The sequence below is a fragment of the Myotis daubentonii genome, chromosome 14, assembly GCF_963259705.1.
Source record: "Myotis daubentonii chromosome 14, mMyoDau2.1, whole genome shotgun sequence".
NCBI classification, from domain to species: domain Eukaryota; kingdom Metazoa; phylum Chordata; class Mammalia; order Chiroptera; family Vespertilionidae; genus Myotis; species Myotis daubentonii.
Genome location: NC_081853.1, coordinates 31,998,769 through 32,021,534, shown reverse-complemented (window position 1 = coordinate 32,021,534; position 22,766 = coordinate 31,998,769). Strand labels below are relative to the sequence as shown.

At 50.8% G+C, this 22,766-nt stretch overlaps 1 protein-coding gene across 1 annotated transcript in view; it reads left to right on the top strand.

Annotated features, from left to right (window-relative positions):
- EPHB1 (EPH receptor B1) overlaps window positions 1-22,766 on the top strand; it is a 409,178-nt gene that overhangs the window by 114,397 nt on the left and 272,015 nt on the right. The window contains exon 2 of the mRNA XM_059663875.1: window positions 9,635-9,699. Within this exon, the coding sequence (XP_059519858.1) occupies window positions 9,635-9,699 (65 nt within the window). The remainder of the gene's footprint in view (window positions 1-9,634; window positions 9,700-22,766) is intronic.

The following is a 22,766-nucleotide window of genomic DNA, read 5'->3' as shown; positions in this document are numbered from 1 at the left end:
GCAGAGCCAAGGGGACCCCAGGCTACCCTCAGGCGTGGGAGCCTGCAGAAGGAGAATAGTCTCCTGAGGGCAGGGCCCAGCCCTGAGCTTCCCCTCAGCTTAGGCCAGAACACTATTGAAATCATTTCACTGTAAAGAAAACCCACCAGGACTGATACAGCAGGAAGATCAGTAGCAGGTCAACTAGAAGGATAACAGGACAGACACTGTGGCCACCCTGCCTTTGTTCTGGAGCACTCCCTTGACCTTGGCCTCTTGGGAAAACTCAAAGGGTAGTGGAGCTGCTTGCTGACCACTTCCTAAGGGCTACGGATGCAAGGAGAGAGTCCTATCTGAAGTTCTTGTGGCCTCACCAGAGGGAACACTCTGGTGGCACATGGGACATATAGGAGAGGAACCCACTGCTCAGTGCTTGCAGGGGTTGAGGTTCAGAGGGGGGAAGTACTGGGAGCACTGGCTTTGGGATGTGGCGTTCATCAGAGCAGAGCCACTGGGTGGAGCCCCTTAAACTCCAGCCTGTACCTCTGCCTGAGCTCAGAGGACACCGTGAGGAGCGCCGGGCCCAGGAAAAGTGCAGCGCTGCTTCTGGGGCCTCAGTGTGTGTCTGGGGGCCGGGGAGTCACTTGGCTCTCTGGGCTCCTTCTTGTTGGCCTTCCCCATTGCTTCAGACCTGGATGAGCCATCCAGACAAGGTCCAGCTAGTCTTCAGGAGCAGCTTGCTGGACAGGCATTTAGTGCCCTTGCTGAGGCCGTGGGCCCATCCGGATCTCCTGTGCATAGCGGGGAGAAGGAAGCTACATGTGTCTCTGTCCGGGTTGGGCAGGGATGGCTGAGGGAAATGAGTATGGCTGGAGGACTAAGGGTAGCTTCTCAATCACCGGAGGCTGCCAGGGCTGGTGGAGCCAACACTCATCCTTCAAAGTGGGCCTTAGAGTTAGAGACTCACAGGTTATAGCTGAGGACGTCAGGCCATGAGAGAGACTACCAGGTCCCAACATGGAACGTAACAGTGACTACTATATGAGGACCAACTACGGCGTGTCAGAGGCTGCGGAAGGGCTTGGTGAATAGTCTCTCACTGGCTCCCCACAAGCGTCTGTGACATTGAGGCTATTATCCTCATTTGATGGCTGGCTGGACATCAGCCTTAAGGGTCTAAGTGACTTTCTCAAGGTCGTACAACTGGATAGTGGTGGAGTTGGACCAAAAAAAAAATCAGGTCTGCCTGATTCAAGTCCAGTGTGATCAGGACTGGCCACCCTGGCAGGTGGCTGCCTCCTTACAGGGAGTGCTGCTGGACATGATGCGGACAGGTACAGGGGACGTGGGACTGGCCACCATGAGCTACTAACCTAAGCCTGAGCATCACCAGGGGCCTGACACATGGCACAGTTGGAAGAGGTGATGGAGGGGAGATTAATGAAGACACTGTTTACAAAGGTTTGTAAAGCATTAAACAAAAAAGGCAACGAGGATAATAACACAACTAAGGACTAGCCGCAGGGGTGGGGGTGAGGGGATTTTACCACCCTAGGCCTGAAGGACAAGGGTTGGCTCCATGTTATCAGAAATGGCTACAGAAAGAGCCAGCACCCTCTGCAGCTCAGCAGGGAGCAGCCGGGATATACCCCCAGCTCCTCACTGCCCACACCCTCCGGCTCTCATGGTGAGGGGCCCAGTCACAGTGGTCTATAAGGTCTGCCTCCTGGGACAAGTGGAGTAGAAAAGGGTGGTGAATGGATCTGGAGGAGCAAGTGAAGACTCCCCCTTACCTGCTGGACTGGGTGAAGGAGGCACCTGGCCTTCTTGTGCCTGTATTTCCCACGCGTCTAGCACAGGGCCTGAGTATGTGTTGGGAGAACCCAACATCCTCTTTTCCCGGAAGTCTATCCTCCCGCTATAGGTTGAATTGTGTCCATCCCAAAAAGGATTCACCAAAGTCCTAACCTCACAATGTGACCTTATTTGGAAATAGGGTCATGGTGGACTCAGTCAGTTAAGATGAGGTCATACTGAAATAGGGTGCTGTCCTTGTAAGATGGGCCATGTAAGGACATGGAGAGAATGCTGTGTGATGACAGCAGCAGAGCCTGCAGTGATGCAACTGCAAACCAAGGATTGTGGGCAGACCGCCAGAAGCCAGGAAGACTCAAGGAAGGATTCTCCCCTACAGGTTAGAGGGGGCACATGGTCCTGCTAAAACCTTGAGTTTGGACTTTTAACCTCCAGAACAGTGAGACAGTACATTTCTGTTGTTTTAAGCCACCTAGATTGTGGTTCTTTGTTATAGCAGAATTTCCATCTTTTATGAGTGAAAAGCATTTTCAGGGTACAAGTGTATAAACTGTGAAGTCATCATAGGCCCAAGGCAGGCCTGGGGGTTCAGGAGGCAGAGGGTCTGCCCAGACTATAGAGCTATAGAGGTTCCCTTTGGTTTCTTTCTTTCTCTTTCTTTCTCTCTTTCTTTCTTTCTTTCTTTCTTTCTTTCTTTCTTTCTTGCTTTCTTGCTTTCTTGCTTTCTTGCTTTCTTGCTTTCTTGCTTTCTTGCTTTCTTGCTTTCTTGCTTTCTTGCTTTCTTGCTTTCTTGCTTTCTTGCTTTCTTGCTTTCTTCTTTCTTTCTTTCTAAAAAATATGTTTTTATTAATTTCAAAGAGGAAGGGAGAGGGAGAGAGAGAGAAACATCAATGATGAGAGAGAATCATCAATCGACTGCCTCCTGCATGCTCCCTACTGGGAATTGAGTCCACAACCCAGGCATGTGCCCTTGACCAGAATCAAACCTGGGACCCTTCAGTCTGTAGGCCGACACTCCATCCACTGAGCCCAACCAGCTATGCTCTCGCCATGTTTCTTAGAGACCAGTCTAAGAACAGGAGCCAGAGTGACCCTCTGAGACCACAGAGGAGAGAGACCCTCACAAGCCACAAAGGAAGCCTGAGGCTGAGCTGGGCAGAGAAGGCAGCCCTTCTGAGGCTGATCCCCCGCCCATTCCAGCTCCCAGAGGAAGAGGTCATGCCCTGACCCCATGCTCTGGTCAGCTTCCCTGGGATCCGTGCTTGGCAGAGCCCTGGGAGGGAGGGGCATCAGAACCGTGCCCCTGGGCCTCCCCACTTGTTCATGGGCTATGCCCCCTGTGAACCAAGACCAGATCTAGAGCCGTCCCAGTCCTTAAGACACATTTCCATGCTATGACCCATCCAAGTGCAGCTTCCTTCTATTTACGATAATTAATTGCACCTTGGAAAATAAAAGAAACAGAAGGAGAAGGGTGTGGTGGGGAGGGCTGCGTTGATCTGTGTGTGCTTTAAAAGAGCAAATTTCACAGTTTGTATTTATAATCCAAGTGCCTGTTCTGTCTCATTCAGTCAGTCAGCCATTCAGCAGATGGGTTGGCTGGGCTCATTCAGTTTACTCAGGCTTGTTTCTCTTCCCCACCGGCCACTATTACACATCAATCAATGGAGACATCTACTAGGCGCTCTCTTCGCCTAGCGTTTTACACTTGGCAAAGACAGTAAATACATGTTAGTGCATTGAGTGTTTTCAAGAATGTACAGAGCATCTTTCTGGGTATGGTCGCTCATGGCTGCAGGAGGGAAGGCCCCTCTCTCCCTGAGAAGATCAGGCTTGGACACTCAGACACAGCTTGATTTGCTCATCAGTTGTGGATCTGGGACTTGAATTCAGGTCTCTGGAATTGATTGAGCATTTATACTGTATGGGGATTCCCTAGAAAGGTGGGTGAAGGGCCTCACCGTGGTCAGGGGTGCCCAGCACCAGCACAATCTAGATTGGGAGTGGGGAGACTATCTTACACATATTTTATTACTGCCAGTATGGACTCAGTCCTAGGGTGTGTGTGTGTGTGTGTGTGTGTGTATGTGTGTGAAAGGGGTGGTCTCAGTGCCAGCCAGGGGCTGGGAAGGAAGGAGGAAGTACCAGCTGCATGGCAGGCTCTGTACACCTGTCATTTTATTCAGCATTCATAACTGTCCCTGGGATCCCCCCTTCCTGCCATTCACTGAGGCTGTAATTGTAGATTTATCTGTATGGTTATTTGATTGAGTTCTGCTTCCCCGCTTGCCTGCAAGCTCCCTGAGGGCTGGATGTCTGTCTGTTCCCTGTCTCTGTGGCTGCACAGTGTTCGCTTCGCCTGAGGCAGCTGCTCAGACAGCCTGTGGTGAATGGATACCAGAGCCCCTTTATGCCCCCGTCTTTCAGCCCCTCTTCCATTGATCCCGACCCTTTGGGAAGGCCAGTGTGGCTTCCAGGCTTCAGGAGTTCCGTGGCCACGAGGGCAGCACAGGGCGATGCTGGTAGGGCTGCACTGGTCCTTCTCCTCTTGGAAGTCCCTGGACTCACCTTGTCAAATACACATGAGGCACTGCTCCAAGAGCTCTGGGAACCACATTCCATTTGTATATGTTGTTGTAGATTGTTACCACGACAGAAGGATGTTGTAAATATTTTCAGCTGAATGTCTGAATAATGCTTCTCCAAAAAGAATGGCAGAGCTGTAAGAAGAGGTTTATTTTTCTCTCTTTCACCGTGATGGATATCTAATTCATCCCAAATGTCAATACATCCCAAGGTGCCAGTCCAGACAGAAAAAGGAAGTGCGTACAGACCCAGGTGGCAGCTGCCTCTTCCTTCTCTTGGACCCAGCCCCACCACCCGGAGCCTAGGCAGTGTCCCCCACCCCCACCCCCACCCCGGGTTGGAGGGGATATCCTGAGGGTCTCCATATCAAACCCAATGCAGGGAAATTGCTCCCTGGGAAATGGGGTCTCTCTGTCAGGCTTCTTGTGCACCCCATCCTTCTCAGGTTCTTGCCAGGCCAGCTCTTGCCAGAAGCTCCCTTCTTTCTCCCCTTGTGACCTCCCATCCTCTCCTGCTCACAGGCTCCTGCTTCATCCTGTCCACTGGTCTCCGCCCCTTCCCTTGGTGTCTCTGTCACCTCTTTCCCAAGAGCCAAAGGAGCTCTCTGTTGTACCCTCCCCACCACTGCGCACCTCTGGGCAGGGGACCCCAGTGTCTCCCTTTGCCTGCACACAGTGTGATGCTCTCTGTTGGACGGGCCCACGTGTTCCCCTCATGCAGAAGAACCCTCTCCCTTCCCATGAGTTTTCTAGTTCCCTTCTCATGGGCTCAGCCAGAATAGGATGCCAAGTGTGACTTGGCTTCTTGTCCCCCACCCCCATCCCCACCTTCAGGCCTCGATGGTGAGTCCCTCTCGGGCACCCACCGCTCTGAACCACAGCTATATCCTCGGTGTATGTTACTCCCTGGTCTTTACAACAATGTAAGGAAGAGGGTAAATGAGATATCATTAGATACTTAATGTCATTGATTCTTACAGATATAAGCATTTCACAGATACCATCATTAGCTTCTTTTCATAGTTAAGGAAGCTGAAGCTTGGAGTGATTAAATCATAGTAATAACAGCCTATGGTTTGCAGTGCCTTGTCTCACGCAGTCCCCCCCCTCCCCCCCGCCCCCACCCTTCACAGTCCTGTGTAGTAGATAGTGCTAGCTCTACTCTAAAGATGAGTAGGGAGGGAAGGGGAGAGGGAGAGGGAGAGAGAGGAAGAGGAGGGGGGGAGAGGACAGAGAGATTGTCCCAAAGTAGTGGAAGTGGGGCCTGCACCCAGCTCACCCCCATCAGTGGTCTCTCTCCATTCGGTGTGAGTGCCCTTCCCAGCTCTCCTCCTGTGGGCAGTGAGTGCATCCCCTAGAGGGAGAAGCCAGGCTGTGGGCGTGGGTCCCAGAGTCCTGTCCCCTGTAGACATCAGATCTGACAGCAGCACATGCACCTCCAGCTGGTTTGGTCCCCATGCCCCTGTTTGAGAGCAGAAGTGATGGTAAATATTTAATTGTGCTTCCACCATAACTTTCTGCCAGGACTCTCAATATGCTTTATAAATGCAAATGAGCGCACGCTTCCTCTCCGGGGAGATGTAAACCTCCTCAAATCACTTTTATGCAGCCCCCACCAGAGTGTAATGCCATCATCAGGCGCTATCTGTGCCAGGAAAGAAATGGCCCTTAATCATATGGAGTGGATGGTTTACGGTTTCGTGGCCTCTGTCTCCACGGCGGGCGGGATGCAGAGACACAGATACCTCTCCCCGCAACTTCGGTCCACCAGCGTGGCTGGAAAGCATTATTGAGAAACAGATTCAATTACAGCCCTTGAGCAGGTGACTATGAATATAATGAAAACTTAGATTGTATTCATGGGCTTCGCAGAACAAACCCGTCTTTGGTCTTTGGAAGGTTAGGAGTGAAAGCTGATTCTAATTTTTGATCTGGACTCTCTTTTTCTTGCTGCCCATGTTGTGTCCTCCACCTGTTCATGGCTACTTCCACATGATCCTGAGGTTGAGGGGGTGCATTATGCTGGGGGCTTTTGTGGCATTTTGGCTTCATAAGCAAGCCCCCCCCCCGCCCCCGCTTACCCCAGGGTCACGGCAGAGGTCCCGGAAGCCCAGGTCTGCCTGGCAGGCAGTGGGCTGGGATGTGAGGCTATGGGCGCCAGCGGGGAGGCTCTGAGAACCTGTAGAAGTCACTGCGCATTTCCATGCCCTGGTCCCTAACGCTGCCACATGGGTTTGGTGGCTCCTGCCTCAGGCCCACCTGGCAGAGGCATTTTAATCACGAAGATGAATTTCTTCGGAGCCTCATGGAGTGTCTTCTGAGAAGTGTATTATGTAAATTCGGTGTGTCATTATGATCATTATTAGTGCTGTGAAGTGGAGATGAGGGGGAGAGGGAGGGCTGCTCCATGCAGGGATCGGCCTCCCCAGCTGTCAAAGAATCAGAGGAGAAAACACACTCGAGGAGTCTGTGCCACTTCTGGAGCTCCCTCAGATGTTCACGAGGTCTGACTCTCAATCAAAACCCAAACTCAAGTGGGCAAGAACAGGCAGCCTGCTTTACCTACCTTACTCCCTTCGGTTTGCAGTTAGAAAACCGGTGCCAGGGTGTGGCAGAAATGTCATCTAGGCCACATATAGGGTATGTACTTGTGGAGGAGGGTGCCTTGCTGGTCCTGTTGGCTCCTGCCCACATGAGCCTCTGTTGAGATACCCTGTATACCATCTGACCCTTGCTCACTGTCCATGCAGGTCACCCCTGGAACATTCCAGGCCCCCTTCATTAGACCCTGTTCAGATCCTAAGTCTCCATCTGTGTCATGTCAGCTTGGTGCGGTCCCTTGCTGCTGCGTCACCACATTGGGGTGCTGGATGTCCATGTCCCTTTCACCTCGAAAGATTCCTACCATTATCTCTTCTCTGGGATTGAGCGCTGGGAGGCGAGAGCAAAGGGAACCCCCTTCTCCACACAGCTCCTCATTCATCACTTCTACTTTCATTCCCTTGGTCTTGCCCGTGGGTTTGTTCCCAAACCTTTGATTTATGCCAGGCGTCCTTCCCTTTCCTAAGGAGCCAAGATTTTATAGCCCTGCATTCTTCATTCCTATCTCCCATCTCCCACCCGAAGCAGTGAGCAGAGACTGGCTGGTCACGTGAGGTGGAGGGAGGGCTGTTCAGGAGCAAAAGGGAACAGGGGAAGGAGAAACCCAAACAGCCGCATGTTGTATATTCTCATTTGCTGAGCGGGTAGGACGTGCTGTGCCGGTTCCTTGGATACATGCCCCGGGACAGCAGGTGGATAGGACACCACCACCAGCCCATACAGCACCACTGTGTGCATTTAAAAGGCGATCCTCGGAACAACTAGATATACACAGGAAAAACACACACAATTGTATATTTGACTCATACCTTCTGCCGTAAGCAAAAATGAACTCAGAAGAGATCATAGACCTAGGTAAGAGAAAGCTCTTTGTCACCTTGGGTTAGGCAAAGGTTTCTCCGATCTGACACCAAACCATAAAAGACAAAGTTGATAAATTAGACTTCATCAAAACTTAAAATTTCTGTTTGTTGAAAGACGTGGATAAAAGAATGCCACAGAATAGGAGAAAATATTTGCAAAGCATGCATCTGATAAAGGACTTGTATGCAGAATATATAAATAACTTACCAAACTCGGTAAAAAGAAAACGAATCACCCTATTTAAAAATGGAAAAAGACTGAATAGACCCTTCACCACCAAAGTATACAAATGGCAAATAAGCATGTGAAAAGATGTTTATTATTATTCATCATTAAGGACATGGAAATTAAAACCACAGTGAGATACCACCACACACCTATTAAAATGGCTGGAACTTAAAATGACTGACGATGCCAGTGTGGTGAGGATGTGGAGGACTGGCTCTCTCCTACTCTCTCATGTACTAGCCCTGAACTGGAAACAGCAGGTAACTGGGGAGTCAAATTGCAGTGAGCCTCTACAATGGGATACTACTCAGCAATAAAAAGGAATGAACTATTGATATAAAGCCAGTAAAAAAAATATATGTACTATGTGATTCTATTTATGTAAAATTCTAGAAAATGCCAATTAATCGATGGTGACAGAGAGCAGATCTGTCATTGCCTGGAGACAGTGAGAGGGTGGGGCAGGGACAGGAGGGAAGGAGGGATCACCAAGGGACAAGGAAACTTCTGGAAATGATGGATATATTTATCATCCTGATTGTGGTGATGGTTTCACAGGTGTAAATATATGTCAGAACTTCTCAAAATTGTACACCTTGATTATGTGCTGTTAATTGTATGTCATTTCTACCTTAATAAAGCTGTTAAAGAAACAAAGAGGCTGTGGGTTTGCTGATCAGGAGCTGGTGGGCCGCCTTTGGGGAGCAGTCTCTATTAAGAGGTCGGGGCAGGGGGGACAGTCAATAATAAACTGACAAGGGAAAAAGAAAAACATGCCCTGTTCTCAGGACACGTTACTGCTACCTTCCAGAAATCTGTTGTAATAAACACCAGCACTGTGGTCACCATATTGCACCTGGTGATCTTGGCGTGTGTACTGTAGGGACCCCTATGGCCCAAGAGTCAGGGTGTCTGTCCTTCACTTAATGGCCTGAGGGAGTGGTAACCAGGAAGCAGACTGCTGGGGTCTGACATGTGCATTTGTGTTCTGGGTGAGCCCCCAATAGAGTCTTGGGAAAGGGGGTCTGCATGTATCTGGGTTCAGGGGGCAAAGGGCCCTGCAGGAGGGCCAAGTCTTGGGAGAGTGGTTGAGGCCAGAGGAGGGAAGTCACCTAAGGATGTCAACACAGATGCCTGAAGGGGAGGCAGAGGAGAGGAGGGCAGGATGGACAGGTGCGATTGAGGAGCAGCCCAGTGGGGAGGAAGAGTGCAGAAAGAGGTGGCTCCTGGGCCTGCATGGCCCTGGAAGAGCCTCTAGGGAAAGTATTGATGGAAGAAGCCGTGTCTTAGGTATAAAATGGTGAGTGGATAGATGACTTCATCCCATATGGGTGGGTTGAGGTCATTGGGGGCGAGAGCTGCGGACCTGGCATTGGAGACCGGAGGCCTGCCCAGCTCTGTACTGAGCTGCATGGTCCTGGCAGACCTCTCCCCTTCTCTGCTTCACAGAGGCGCCCACAGCTCCTGGCACCGACATTCTGCTCATAAGTAACTTCATGGACACCAAGGCCACTGTCCAGCGATCCTTCTGACTGACCAGATCTTCTCTTTTTGATCCACAGAAACGTTAATGGACACCAGGACGGCTACCGCAGAGCTGGGCTGGACAGCCAATCCCACATCTGGGGTGAGTGTCAGACGCTCCATCCTTCAATCCTCTGGTAGTCCTGGGCCTGTAGGATGGCTGGGCGGGGGGGAGGTGGGGGGAGGAGGTGGAAGCAGCACCTGCCTAAAGTAGTACCTTTGTGGGGTGGAATGTAGGTGTGAATGGCTCTGTCCACTGCCCCCCACAGAGAGACAAACCAGGACTCTCAGGCTGACCATCTCTTAACAAAATGACAAAGTTCTTCAGGGAGCTGGCACCTAGGTGGCTGGGCCATGCCTGTGTGGGAATGGTGGCAGTGGCTGCCAGTGATCTGTGGCAGATCAGAGCTCTGAGATGCCCATGGAGCTGCCAGGAGGGTAAGGGCATGAGGAGGAGCTGGTGTTAAGAAAGGCCGTGCTCTCTTCACCTGGAGCTTGCCTTAGAGAGATGTTCTTCATTCATTAGCTCAGTGTTCATGCGCCTGGCCAGACCCCTTAGCTACAAAACTGGACCATCCTTGAGGAGATCATGGCCTCCTGGGGGACCACCAAGTTCACAAAGAAGCTGAAGTACATCTCTTATTTGTGGCAGTAGAGAGATTAACAGGCAGGTGAGGGCACAGAGCTGGGAGTGAGAGACTTCGGAGGGATACAAGGAGCCTTTACGAGCTGGGTGTTAGAGAATGAGCCTGATCGGTGGTGAACAGGCAGTCTGCGGAGTAGGAGGAATAGTTGATCAAAGGGATGGAGTCATGAAAGGACCGGAGAGAAGAGTCTGCTCTGGGGCATGGCAGGGTGTCGCCAGTTCTGAGCTGGACCAGGTGTAGGTTGGAAGGTGGCAGGTAGAACAGGGCTGTGACGGCCACTGGATTTATCCTGTAGGCAATGAAGAGATCCTGGGCAAGAGAACAAAATAGTCACACTTGCTGATAAGCTTGGGAGAACAGTTGAGATAAAAGCATTTAAGAGACTCTTTCAGCTGTCTTGCCTGGGTCAGAGGAGTCTAAATTAAAACGGTACTCAGTGGGCAGGTCGAGTGAAGCTAAGGAGAAAACATTGGCAGCATTTGGCAATGGATGGACTGTCAGGGGAGAGGGAGGAGTTGGAGATGAAGTGCCAGTGCCTGGCCTGGAGGACTGACTAGCCGCAGGGCTTCATCACAAAGGGAGAGGATGGAGGGGTGAGTGAGCTCTTCATCCCAGCGAAGGGGTGAACCGGCTGCGGCAGGGTGGCCTGGCTTTGACATCTGTCCTGAACCTCCTGTCTCTTTCCCTGTCTTTGGAAACCTCTGCTCAGGGCCAAGAATTGCTTTGTACCCCTTGATGCACATCCTATCCCAACAGGACCAGTTCTGCTGTAGGGACAGTTCTAACTGGGCCATTCAGGTAGCAGGGCAGTCCTGACCTCACCTGTGCATACTTCCCGGGCTCTTGCCTTTCCTGGGTCTTAGTCCCCAGAATTTAGAGAAACGCACTGCCCCAGGTGCAAGCATCATGCCTTGGGGTGGGAGGACAAGGACTAGGATGAGCTGGGTGGGGCGGGGCAAGGGAAATCCTGCTGGACACACTGGCTAAGGAGGGAGCCCTTCCCATCTCTACTGGGGACTTTATGCAAAGCTGATGAGGTGGCAACTTTTCAGGTTGCCTGGGTATTAAGAACTTGCCTCTCTTACAAATTATTTTATTGTTTGAAGGTTTGTATGTTTTCACAAGGCATTGGCATGATTTATGGTTATTAATTTACCCCTTGATTTAAAGGAGACACACCACCTGTCTTCTTTAAACTTCTGATCTCCCTTCCCAAGAAAGATTGTCCTTTAGGAAAACATTCAAAGTCAAGCAATGCTCTTTAGAGACAGCAGCTGGCTGAACTGTTCCCTGCTTGCTCTCCTCCCCGCCGCCACCTCCCACCCCCGCTGGTTAGCAGTCACTGCTCAGCTACAGATCCCTGAGGTCCTCCCTTTTCTCTCAGGGACATATATGTGTGTGTATATATATGGGTTTGTGTATATGTATATATATGTGTGTGTATGTATGTATGTGTGTACTAGTATATGTGTGTGTGCACATATGGGTGTATATATATCTTTATATGTGTAAGTGTATATGTATATGTGTGTGTCTGTTTATGTATATGTGTGTGTGTGTGAAGTTAAATGAGCTGATTTTATGGTATGCCTCTGTAGGCAGTTCCTAGAGTTCTAGAAATATCTTAAATGATGGGAAGGTATTGGACTAAGTGGAGAACTTCCAGGGGAGGTTCCACTGTGAAGGGAATACCCCATTTGAATGTCGGTGTTTGGTACATTAACTTCCAACACAGAAACGTGCCCATGGAAGCAGGCACACTGAGGCCTTATGGGATAGCCACCATAACATTGTTATGGTGGTTATCATAACATAGCCAATCATAACATTGTTATGGTGGCTATCATATCATAGCCAATCATAACATGGCCGAGCATCTTCAGAGCCTTTTTGGCATATAGTGAGCAGCAGGAGGGGCAGGCTGGCCCTCATCCTGGATCGAGAGGAAGGATCAAGGACAATGCTTCCATTCCAAGCCCTCTCACTGTCTCCCTCTGTTCTCCTCCTGGACAGCCGCCTTCGATTCTGTGAATACACCAGTGGCTGCCAAGTGTGTGTCCCTGACCCAGGCTCATGTATCCAACTGCCGCATCTCTCACTGGATACTCACAGGCATGTCACCCTCAACATGGCCCAAGCAGAATTCACCCTCCTCTCCTTCCCCACTTTCCCCCCACATGGGCTCCATCTGAGTGCATTGTAAAGACCAGAAACTGGAGCCACTCTTGACTTCTCCTTTAACATCTTCAGGCCTCATCTCACTCAGGCCATCCTCAGGAATGCCTTTGCTGCACCCCTGACCACATTGGTTCTCCCATCACAGGCCCTCTGCATAGCACATTTCACAGTTGCTACTTCACATCTCTATGTGTTAGTATTGGACTCATTTCTTTCCTACCCCCCCACACCTCTTACCCCCTGCCCCCCCCTCCCCCCGCCAGCTATGCTGTAACCTCCAAGGTGTCCAGAACTCTTCCTGTTTGTTCACTGTTGGAAACTGGCACCTACCTGTCACTACTTGACAATGTATATTTGTTGAAAGTTTCTGACTTGGGCAAGTGGGGTGCTGATGGTGCCATTCTTGAAGATGGGGAACCTACGAAGAAAAACACGCTTTGGTGGAAAGAGGCTGAGTTCAGTATTGGACCTATTGAGTTTGAGGTGACTTTGGGGCATCCACAGAGAGGAGTGCTGTCACATCTGACTCATGGGCAATGGGGTTAGAAGGCAGCCCCACAACAAAAGGAGGAGGACCCGTGACTGCACTCTCCCAGGGAGAGTGGATGGAGGGAGAACAGTTGACAGCTTTGGATGGATAGTCTGCATTGAAGTATCACATAGAGCAAGAGGAGCCTGAAAGGGGGACTAAGAAGGTATGGCCCAGAGGCAGGAGAAAACCAAGAGGTGGGCCCTCATAGAAGCCAAGGGGAAAGAGTGTCAAAGAGGAAGAGGGGACAGAAGAGGAAAATGCTGTTGGTGCTAAATGTCTCCACTGGGCTTGGTCCAGAAAGGGGCAAAGACCCGTCCCAGAAAGGGGGCAAAGACCCCAAGGTGTCCTCTGCAGTCAGGATCCCATACATGCATGCTTAGGATGGAGAAGGGTGGGTGTGCATTGTTCTGGTAGCCTGGGGATTGATGACTCGTGTGGAGGGTTTCAGAAGGGATAGGAGTAGGGAACCAGAAAGCAGAGTTGAAGAGTCAGCAGGAGGCGAGGCTATGGAGACAGTCTGTGAAGCGGGGAGACAGTGCATGAAAGACAGGAAGGGTGGCACAGGGAAGCTGTGGGTGCATTTGCCTTTCTGGGGAAGGGACTCTTTTTGTTGTTGTTGAAAGAGCAGGATGGAGATAAGGTGCCTAGAGAGAGATCCAAATACTCAGGTGTGGTGACAGAAAATTTTTTCAATTTTCTATCTTCTCTCTGACGTTGGAGGCAAGGTTCAGAGAATGAGGGGTGGAGAGTCTTGGGTAGCAGGCTTTAGGAAGATGGACAAGATTGGAAGTGACTGCTACTGTTGGAGAGGGGGAGAGGGGCTGCATGTTTGGAAGGAACATGGCTGGGAGTAGGGCCTAGTTGTGGCTGCAGGCTCTGTTCAGTTGTATGACTGTACCTGGAGGAGGTGTGGCGGTAGAATCATCCTTGGTTATATAAGAATGGTGGGCTGGAGGGGTAAGGGGCTGAGGACATTGGTGAGAGGAGATAGGCATCTTGTATCATGGCATCTACCCAATAAAAAGAGTGAAACCAGCCCTGGCCAGTGTGGGTCATTTGGGTGGAGCATCATCTCATACACTGAAAGATTGCAGGTTCAATTCCTAATCAGGGTACATACCCAGGTTTTGGGTTCTATCCCTGGTGGGAGGTAAATGGAGGCAGCCAGTAGATGTTTCTCTTCTACATCCATGTTTCTCTCTGTCCCTCTCTTTTCCTCTATCTCTCTCTTAAAAAAAAAATCAGTAGAAACATATCCTTGGATTTAAAAAGAAGAGTGAAACCTGAGGGAATGACCGTTGTGACAAAATACAGGGCCCAGACAGAGGTGTCAGTGAGACTGGAGCAGGACAGAGGCCGTGGCTTGAGTCGGGCTTGGATGTAAGACACAGAGTTCTTCTGGGTGATGAAAAGGTCTGGCGAGCAGGGTCAGGGTCAGGCATTGAGAAGCCAGGAGGCTGGGTGGGTGGCCCACATCTTCCTGGGACCCAGTGGGGAAGAGATGGGGCTCCCCATCCCAGCAAGGGGGCAAAGACCCAGGTTGTATACATGCATGCTTAGGATAGAGAAGCGTGAGTGTGCATTGTTCTGGTAGCCTGGGGATTCCCAGGGAACTGGGTTTGCCTCATCCATAGTTCTGTCCAGGGGCCCTGCTGACATTGCAATGAACCCTCCCCACACTGCAGGGCCTGTGAAGTGGGCTCCCCAGGGAGAGAGAGGCCAAGGGGCTCTTCCTTTTATGAGGCTCATTGGGTATCTTCATTGCTGTACTTGAGAACTGCCAGATATGGGAAGGGGGGTTGAACTGCCCACCCACACATAGCCCACAAACTGTTTTCAGTTATATTGCTGCAAAGTGGATCATAACATTACCGGTGAGAAACAGAAAGGATTTATGCTCAAATGTAAAATGTTGCTTTATAGTCTAATTGCAGTTCTAATTTAAAGCCTTTTGGTTTAACCTGAATCAGAGGCCACTGGTGAGCAGAGGGGCAAAGTAATGAATACATGTATAATGTATGTATTAAATGCCAGGGAGGGGCTCAGCTCCTACCAAAAGGCACCCTGGGGACCCTCACTGGTGGCCCTGGTGACTCCTCCCTGGGGCTGGCTTCAGTTACTTCTCCCAAACCTTTGCGGTCAGCCCTGCTCTACAATGTTCCCTGACCTTCACATTTCAGGAGCTCTGGGCAGTGGGGGAGTTCAGTGAGGTTCCATGGTAAACAGTGCCATGCCTAGGCACGGGCAGCACTTGGCAAAGGTTGCACAGTCCCCTCTCACCAGTCTGCCCCAGTTTCAAGGTGCTGCCTGGCCCCCTCTGCTCTTCCTTTTCCCTGACCCTCCCTGCATCACTCTCTGTTCCCTCAGGTGCCTCATCTCCTGGGGAGCCCTCCTGGAGGCTACTTCCCACCAGGTGCCCTCTTCCCAGCACACTGTTCAGCTCTCATGTGTTGATGTGTGGTCTCTCCCACTGGCCAGAGAATGCAGCATCCCTGTGTCCCCAGTGCCCAGTCCAGCACTGGCCAAGGCACAGGTTCCAGTAAAAGTTTGTTGGCCAAATACATGAGGAAGGCCCAGAGCGTTCTTGAGCATTCTCTGCATTTCCGATGCAGGGGGTCTGAATTTAGGAGATGCTCAATTTCGATTTATTGTAGCCCTCTCAACACCCATGTGGTTATGAATATCTTTTTAAAGAGCTTGATTATGTAAATAGAGCCACCTTTCCTGAGCTCAGCATGACAAGGAAACCAGGACACCACCTGAAAATCCCAGTTACTTGCAGACATGGGCTGTGAGGGATTAGAAAGGCAAGCCCAGGTCTCTCTAATAGTGAGGTTTATTCTATTTGCTTATTGGAAATCCAAACCCAAAGTTCTTTTACTTTCCAAGAGTTTTGCCAGGGCTCACTGGCTTTTGCCACCTGGGCCACCGATGGTCTGTGTGTGCTGGTTCCTGTGCCTGTGGGACATGTGACTTAAGTGTAAACATCTCCTTGATTTATCTTCAAAGAGCTCTCCACAGGCTCGCAGATGCCAGTGCTGTCGGTGCTGCCCTTTGGAACCACCTTCCCGGCCTGTGATAGAGGCTGTTCACTGCTGTATCACTGGCAAGTCTTCCTCAGGGGAGGTGGGATTCAACAGAGGGAAAATGGAAAGGAATCCAGAGCCATGCCTGATGAGCCTTCAGGATGAGCAAGCCATTGTGCATGTCTGTGTTCTGTGTGTGTGTGTGTGTGTGTGTGTATGTGTTTGTACATACATGGGTTTGTGTATGTGTATATATATGTGTGTGTATGTATGTATGTGTGTACTAGTATATGTGTGTGCACTTATGGGTGTGTATATATTTTTATATGTGTAAGTGTATATGTATATGTGTGTGTCTGTTTATGTATATGTGTGTGTGTGAAGTTAAATGAGCTGATTTTATGGTATGCCTCTGTAGGCAGTTCCTAGAGTTCTAGAAATATCTTAAATGATGGGAAGGTATTGGACTGAGTGGAGAACATCCAGGGGAGGCCACTGTGAAGGGAATACCCCATTTGAATGTCGGTGTTTGGTACATTAACTTCTAACACAGATACATGCCCATGGAAGCAGGCACACTGGGGCGTTATGGGATAGCCACCAGTTATCCATGTGTGGACCCTCCTGGCCACTTGGCCGCCATGCCTGGGTGTCTCCTCTTCCCTGTCTGTCGGACCCTCCAGGCACCCTCGCCAGCTGCCCACACCATGAGAATAAGGAAAGCACATTCAGGAGAGAAATCCACTCTAATAATACCCCAGTCGTTCCAAGGCCAAGCAAAATCAATTGGAATTTATCTGGTCTGATGGGTGAGAAGTTGATGGAGGAGCAGTGAAGGCTCCAGACCATGTATCACATAAACCAGAGCCGGTCCCAGCTCTGTAGCTCCCTGGCTGTGTGACAGTGGGCCAGTCTTTTAGAGTCTCTCAGGTGTTTCCTCCTCTGCTCAATGGGGTAGGGATGGTGACTATTCCGTATATGAAACAACACGGGTAAAAAGTTTTCCTCAGTAAACACTAGACCTAATCCTCGGGAGGGCTGGAATTTCTCTTTTCTTCCTTTGATGACTCAATCATGCTAAGTAAGACAGCAAAGCCTGAGCTAAATTAGGCAAATCCAAGAGAAATTTAGGTCTGGGCAAAGGGATTTGGTGAATGGAGTTTTACGGTATTTGAATTTCAGGCCGTGCCAGGGGCAGGCAGGCAAAGGGGGCCCGCGTTGGTCATCCTCTCTCAGGCTGGTACTACCACCTGGGACTGGGGAGCCTTTGTCCTGGTCGCTGGTTGCTGGAAGCCACACTTTTGTATCAGTCAAGGCTTTCTGGTGGTCAGTGACAGAAAAGCACAACTCTCAACCTTCAAGGAAGTATGTTGGCTTCTGCAACTGAATGGTCCGGGGCTCAGGGGGCTGCATGTGTTGGCTGGTCTAGATCCTTAGGATCCATTTCTCTTTCTCCATCCCTACTCTTTTTTCTCGCTTTCTTTTCCCATTCCCTTTCTCCTTTCTACTCCCATGGTGTTGGCTCCAGGCTGAGCCTCCTCTTGGTCAGAAGAAATCTGCAGCAGCTCCAGCCCTCACAACCATATCCCCTGGGGAAGAACAAACACCTCCTCCTGGTCCCCCCAGCAGAAGCCCTGGGATTAGCTCCGTGTGGACCTGGCTGGCTTGGCTGGAATCCCACGCCCTCAGAACCAGTCCCTGCAGCCAGGAAAAACAAGGCCCTGGTTGCTCCTCTAGGGTCCTTTGCTGTGCGAGCCTACCAGCACCCTGGGGGCTGAGGGGTGGGAAGGAGCAGTTTCCCCGAAAGGAATCAGGATATAGGTGCCAGAAAGATGAGTAGATGGCAGGTAGGGAAAGTGAAAATCTAATTCTGTATCCTGAGCAAGTGCTTTATAAGCATGCATGCATTCATCCTTACAACAGCCCCACTTTCCAGAGGAGGAAACTAGAGGTTGAGAGTTGTGCTTTTCTGTCACTGACCACCAGAAAGCCCTGCCTGATACGAAAGTGTAGCTTCCAGGCACAGAGCAGCTGTTAAATTATCGGCGGTGACATGGCTGGAAAGAGCCAGCACTGGCATTTAACCGCCTACAGGCTGCTCCCCTGTTGACAAGCCTGCTGTCCCACCTGTCCCAGTAAAATCCTGCTCTCCACGCTGTCTGCAGGGGGTGGCTGCACAAGGAGCTCTCAGGTTGAGTTGCTACGGGCTCCTTAGCTTCAGACTCAGTATCTAAAAGGTTTGTTCTCATGGTAGGAGACATGGCTGGTATCCTTTTCCTGAGCTGTTACCCAGGAATTAGTACTGCTGTCACAAGGAAGAAGCCCTGCCTCCCAGGGGGTGGGCCTCTGGCCTCCCTGCCAGTCTCGCCTCCCTTCCCGCCCCTGCCCTCTTCAGGTAAACCACGGAGATAAGTCAGGGCTCCCCACCCTGGGCCCCCCGCCCACTCTTTATCTTGTTCTCTCACTACCCAAAGGCCTGTAATTAGGAGACATTAGCAGGCTCAAAACAGCTTTCATACCTGAAACATCCTCTGTAATTGCACTCAGCAGTGCTCTTCCCTGGCTATTAATGTCACTTTTATGAAGCAATGAGGAACAAAACACCCCGAGGCACTTAAAACATTTTTTTTATATAATCCTTGTCTTTTACCAATGGAAGTTTAAAATCACCTGCCTGATGGAGACAGTGACAGACAAACGCACGGGGGCTCAGGATGAGAGCCCTGGAGGCGGGGCCCTGGGGAGATGGGAGGTGGTCCCTGAGATTGGAGCTCTGGGAAGACTGTGATGGCCTTGGGGTGGGTTGGGTGAGGCTGGGTGGATCCCTAGGGGTGGAGAGGAGGGCCAGGTGAGCAGCTAGGGCACCGTTCTGCGTGGCCTCACCATTTGTGCTTACTGTCTCAGGGGGTGTTTATATGAGATCTTTTTGTGGACACCTGTGTGCCTTTAATAGAGAGGTGAATAGAATGTTACAGATGACCAGTGTCATTGAGTAGTGTGTTAATTGTTACGTTGGCTGCAGAACTACATTGGGCATGACTGTGTATATGTGTGGATGTGTCGGGGGGAGATATGGGTGGAAGGGAGCGAGACTGATGGAGGGAAAGCTGCTTCTCCAGCTGCTGTATTAATGAATTTTGGGAGTTGTGGTAGTTCACCAGTCTCACTGTCTGGCAGATTTATTTTCTTGCTCTTGGAAATGGCTCTGACTCATCAGCAGAACAGGAGATCTTTCTGCCCATAGAGTCCGGGAGGGAGCCCCAGGGGTCACCCAGCCTCCTTCTCCCTCTCCGAGGCAGGCTTAACCCTCATTTGCCTGGACAGACAGGTGCTTTCCTCTTCTCTAAAACTTTCCCGGACCACATCCCTTAGCGCAACCCTGGAAACCTTTTTCCCACTGCAAGTGAGCCTGAGGACCAACTGCCTGAGGACAACTCCTCTCACATTGAAGCTGGGAGTGGCTGCCAGGACCCGGAAGAAAGCAGGGCTCCTGACACAGGAACCAGGATGGAGCCGAGGAGGGTCAGCAGGGCCTGTTGCCCTGAGAGCCTGAACTCCTAGCTCCCTCACACTGGTTTCCTTGGTGAAGGAAAGAGGTGTATTAGTGGGGAAGACAAAGCATTAGAAGGAAGGCAAGGCAGAGTTAAGAGGCCTAGAAAAGAGGGGCAGGAGGAAAACAGGTGAAGAAGCAGGCATCAAGGTGGGAAGAAGACATACTGGGCAGAAGACATATGGGGAGCCTGAGCCTGGGTCAGAGGGACAAGGCTGGCCTTGGATGATGCCTTTGTAACTTGCTTCCAGTTACAAAGTGTGGGGATAATTTGGCCTAACCCTCACTGCACTTTGTAGTATAAAAGAGCAAGCACAGGGTTTAGAATCTAATGTCCTGGGTATGTTTCCATTTTCCTCTAAGTTCTTTTAACTTCTCTGAGCCCATTTTCTGCCTCTATCACAAGGGTAACAGAAGACCTTGTTTTTAAAGTGGTTGGCAGGATTATAGTGTGTTTACCTTTTTCGAAAACTCTAAAGCTCAGTGAATACTGCTTGATCTGCCTGGCCGGTGTGGGTCAGTGGTGAGGGTCAACCTAGGAACCAAGAGGCCAAGGTTCGATTCCCGGTTGGGGCACATGCCTGGGCTGTGGGCTTGATCCCCAGTAGGGGGTGTTCAGGAGGCAGCCGATCAATGATGTTTCTCTCTCATCGATGTTTCTCTCTCTCCCTCTCCCTTCCTCTCCCTATAAAAGTCAATACAAACTTGTTTTTTTTTTAAACCTGCTTGCCCTGACTTGGCCTCAGGGTTGCAATGACACATGTTTGAAGGACTTCACTTGCATGGGATGAAGATGGGAACTGATTGAGGGGGCCCTGAGATACAAAAATCTAGTGATTCTGTTAGGTTGTGGCTCTTGCATGAATATCCTCAGAGGTGCACCCTGCGACTAATAACAGTGTTGTTATTAATAATGGTGATAACTACTGCTACTACTGGTCACCAATAATAAAGTGCTCACTGTGTACCAGGCACTGAATGTTACTTGTATTAACCCCCTGAATTCCCACCAGGCCCCTGGCAGCCAGGTGGTACTTCTCCAGACACTGAGAGTTGGGATGATTATCCAAAAATCACAGGACTGCTCAGGGATTTCATTGAGACTGACCCCGGACCTGTCTGACCATAAAGCTCACTCTGTACCTCTGCCCCCGAAGAAGTGTAAGGAAAGCATGTCATATATATCATCCAGAAACCAGAGGCTGGGGCAAGGAGAAGCACTTTTCTCAGTTTCTAAGTTTGAAGCCAGGTGTCACTGAGTGGTACATGTGATAAGCACCCCCTGAATTGTGTTTTGAAGCAAGCTATACTGGGAGAGGCAGAGTGGGTGCTTTGTGATGTGTGGGATTTGGGGACAGAGAATAGCAGGTCCTCGAGGAGCCTGGAAGGGGAGGCCCCACTCCCAGAGCAGGTGAGGCCTGGCCAGGGATCCAGAGAAGGACACAGAGGGTACCTGGGGATGGCCGGCTCCAGGCAGTGATGCAGGAGCCTCTGGTCAGCACCCGTCCCCAGGCCTTGGCACATGTTTAGGAAGTGAAAACTCCTGGGAAGGAAGAGACATGAAGTGGCCTCAACAAGCTGCTTTGTCCCATCCAATGGCCTCAGCGTCAGGTCTGCTGAACCAGCCTGTCCTCCATTTGAGTTGCTCCTCTGTTGATAAATGGGGGGTTTAGTCCTGGCAGAGCCTCACCGCCATGTGCACTGTCCCGTTCACCACTCTTTCTGGTGGAGACAGTCACGTCCAACACATTTTCTCATGTCACAAAGGACATGAAAGAGGTTGGAGTCAAGATTCAAACTAATCTTGCTGATTGAGAACTCTGCCTTCAAACGAACACGGTTGGTGGTAAGGGTCTGCATTGGCAGTTAGGTGCAAGCAGTGCATTGTACAGCAAGGAGCCAGGGTTGAGCCAGGTGAGCAGTGTCTCAGGTAGTGGGGACTTTCGTGTGCTGGCCACTCCTGGGGATGGACCAGAGAATGCAGGTTCAGGAAAGGCCAGACTGAGCTGGTGGCCCCACTGTGTGCTCTGCTGGCTTGAGCACATCTGCTACAATGGGTTTATTCTGGGAGCTGGATTTTAAAAGGGAGATTGGAAAACCTGAAGTGTGCCCAGTGATCATGTCATTCAAAGAATGTCTGTGGACCAGGGAACCTCAGCCCAGAGATGAGCTGCAGCAGAGTCCAGGAGGCAAAGGGGTGAGAGCAAAGGGCTCCCCAGGTTTCCCAGGACCAAGCGAGCTTCAGCAGCTGCAGTGCCAGGAAAACGTCCCCTGCCTGGGTCAGACACAGTGGCCACATTGCCACAATTGGGGAGGAGTATGGACAGGATAGAGGGGTATGTGTCTCCTTCCAGGCCAGATTTGATTGTTTTGCACCCTGATGGAGGATTCTCCCCAATCCTGAGAATGGAATGAAGCCAAGAGCTCCTCTAGCAAGGCCAGCCTCTTTCTCTCCTCATGGCCCGCTCTTGTCTCCAGGACCTCTCCAGCTGCCACAGACAGCTTGGCCCACATGCAGTCAAAAGTCTGCATTCATGGAACCAGGAGCCCATTTTCCCAGCCTCCAATGCAGTGTGGTGGCCCAGCTTCAGCCAGCCCCTTCTCTGCGTTCTGAGCAGAGATACCTCCAAGCTGAGGGATGTGTGATCAGTCTCTATCCCAGGGGTAGCTCTGCTCCTAGTCACTGGAGCCCAGGCCTGGGCAGAACAGAATCAGGAGGTGGGGGCCTGGGGCCCGCAGCTCCCGCCCCTGCCTTGTACGACAAGGCCTTGTTGGGCAGCAGTGAGGACCACATTCAATCCACAGCTTAAGATAATCGCATGTGTGAGGCCCTGGGATAATGACAGCTGAATACCCTGCCACTGTTGCCATAGTGACCAGCTAAGCACTGATTCCCTCCTTTTTTTTTTCTTTCTTATTTTCTGGGTCTCCTTGTTATAGGGCTAGCTGGTGGGGTGTGTGTGTGTGTGGGGAGGGAGTGAATTTGGGAGATGGGAAAGAGGAGGAAAGGGGGAGGGGAGACCCAGAGGGGCAGCCTATTATATTCTCCTTAAATACCCCAGCTGGGGGTGTTTTAAATCTCAACAGAGACTGAGAGAAACAGTGTCTTAATCCCCAGCTCCCTGTGAATTATTTAAAGGGATCTTGTCAGAAGGATGAATTTGTCACTGTTGCAGTGTCAACAGCAGCAGCAGCTGTCATAAGGCTGAAGACCCCACTCCAGGCAGGGCCTGGCAC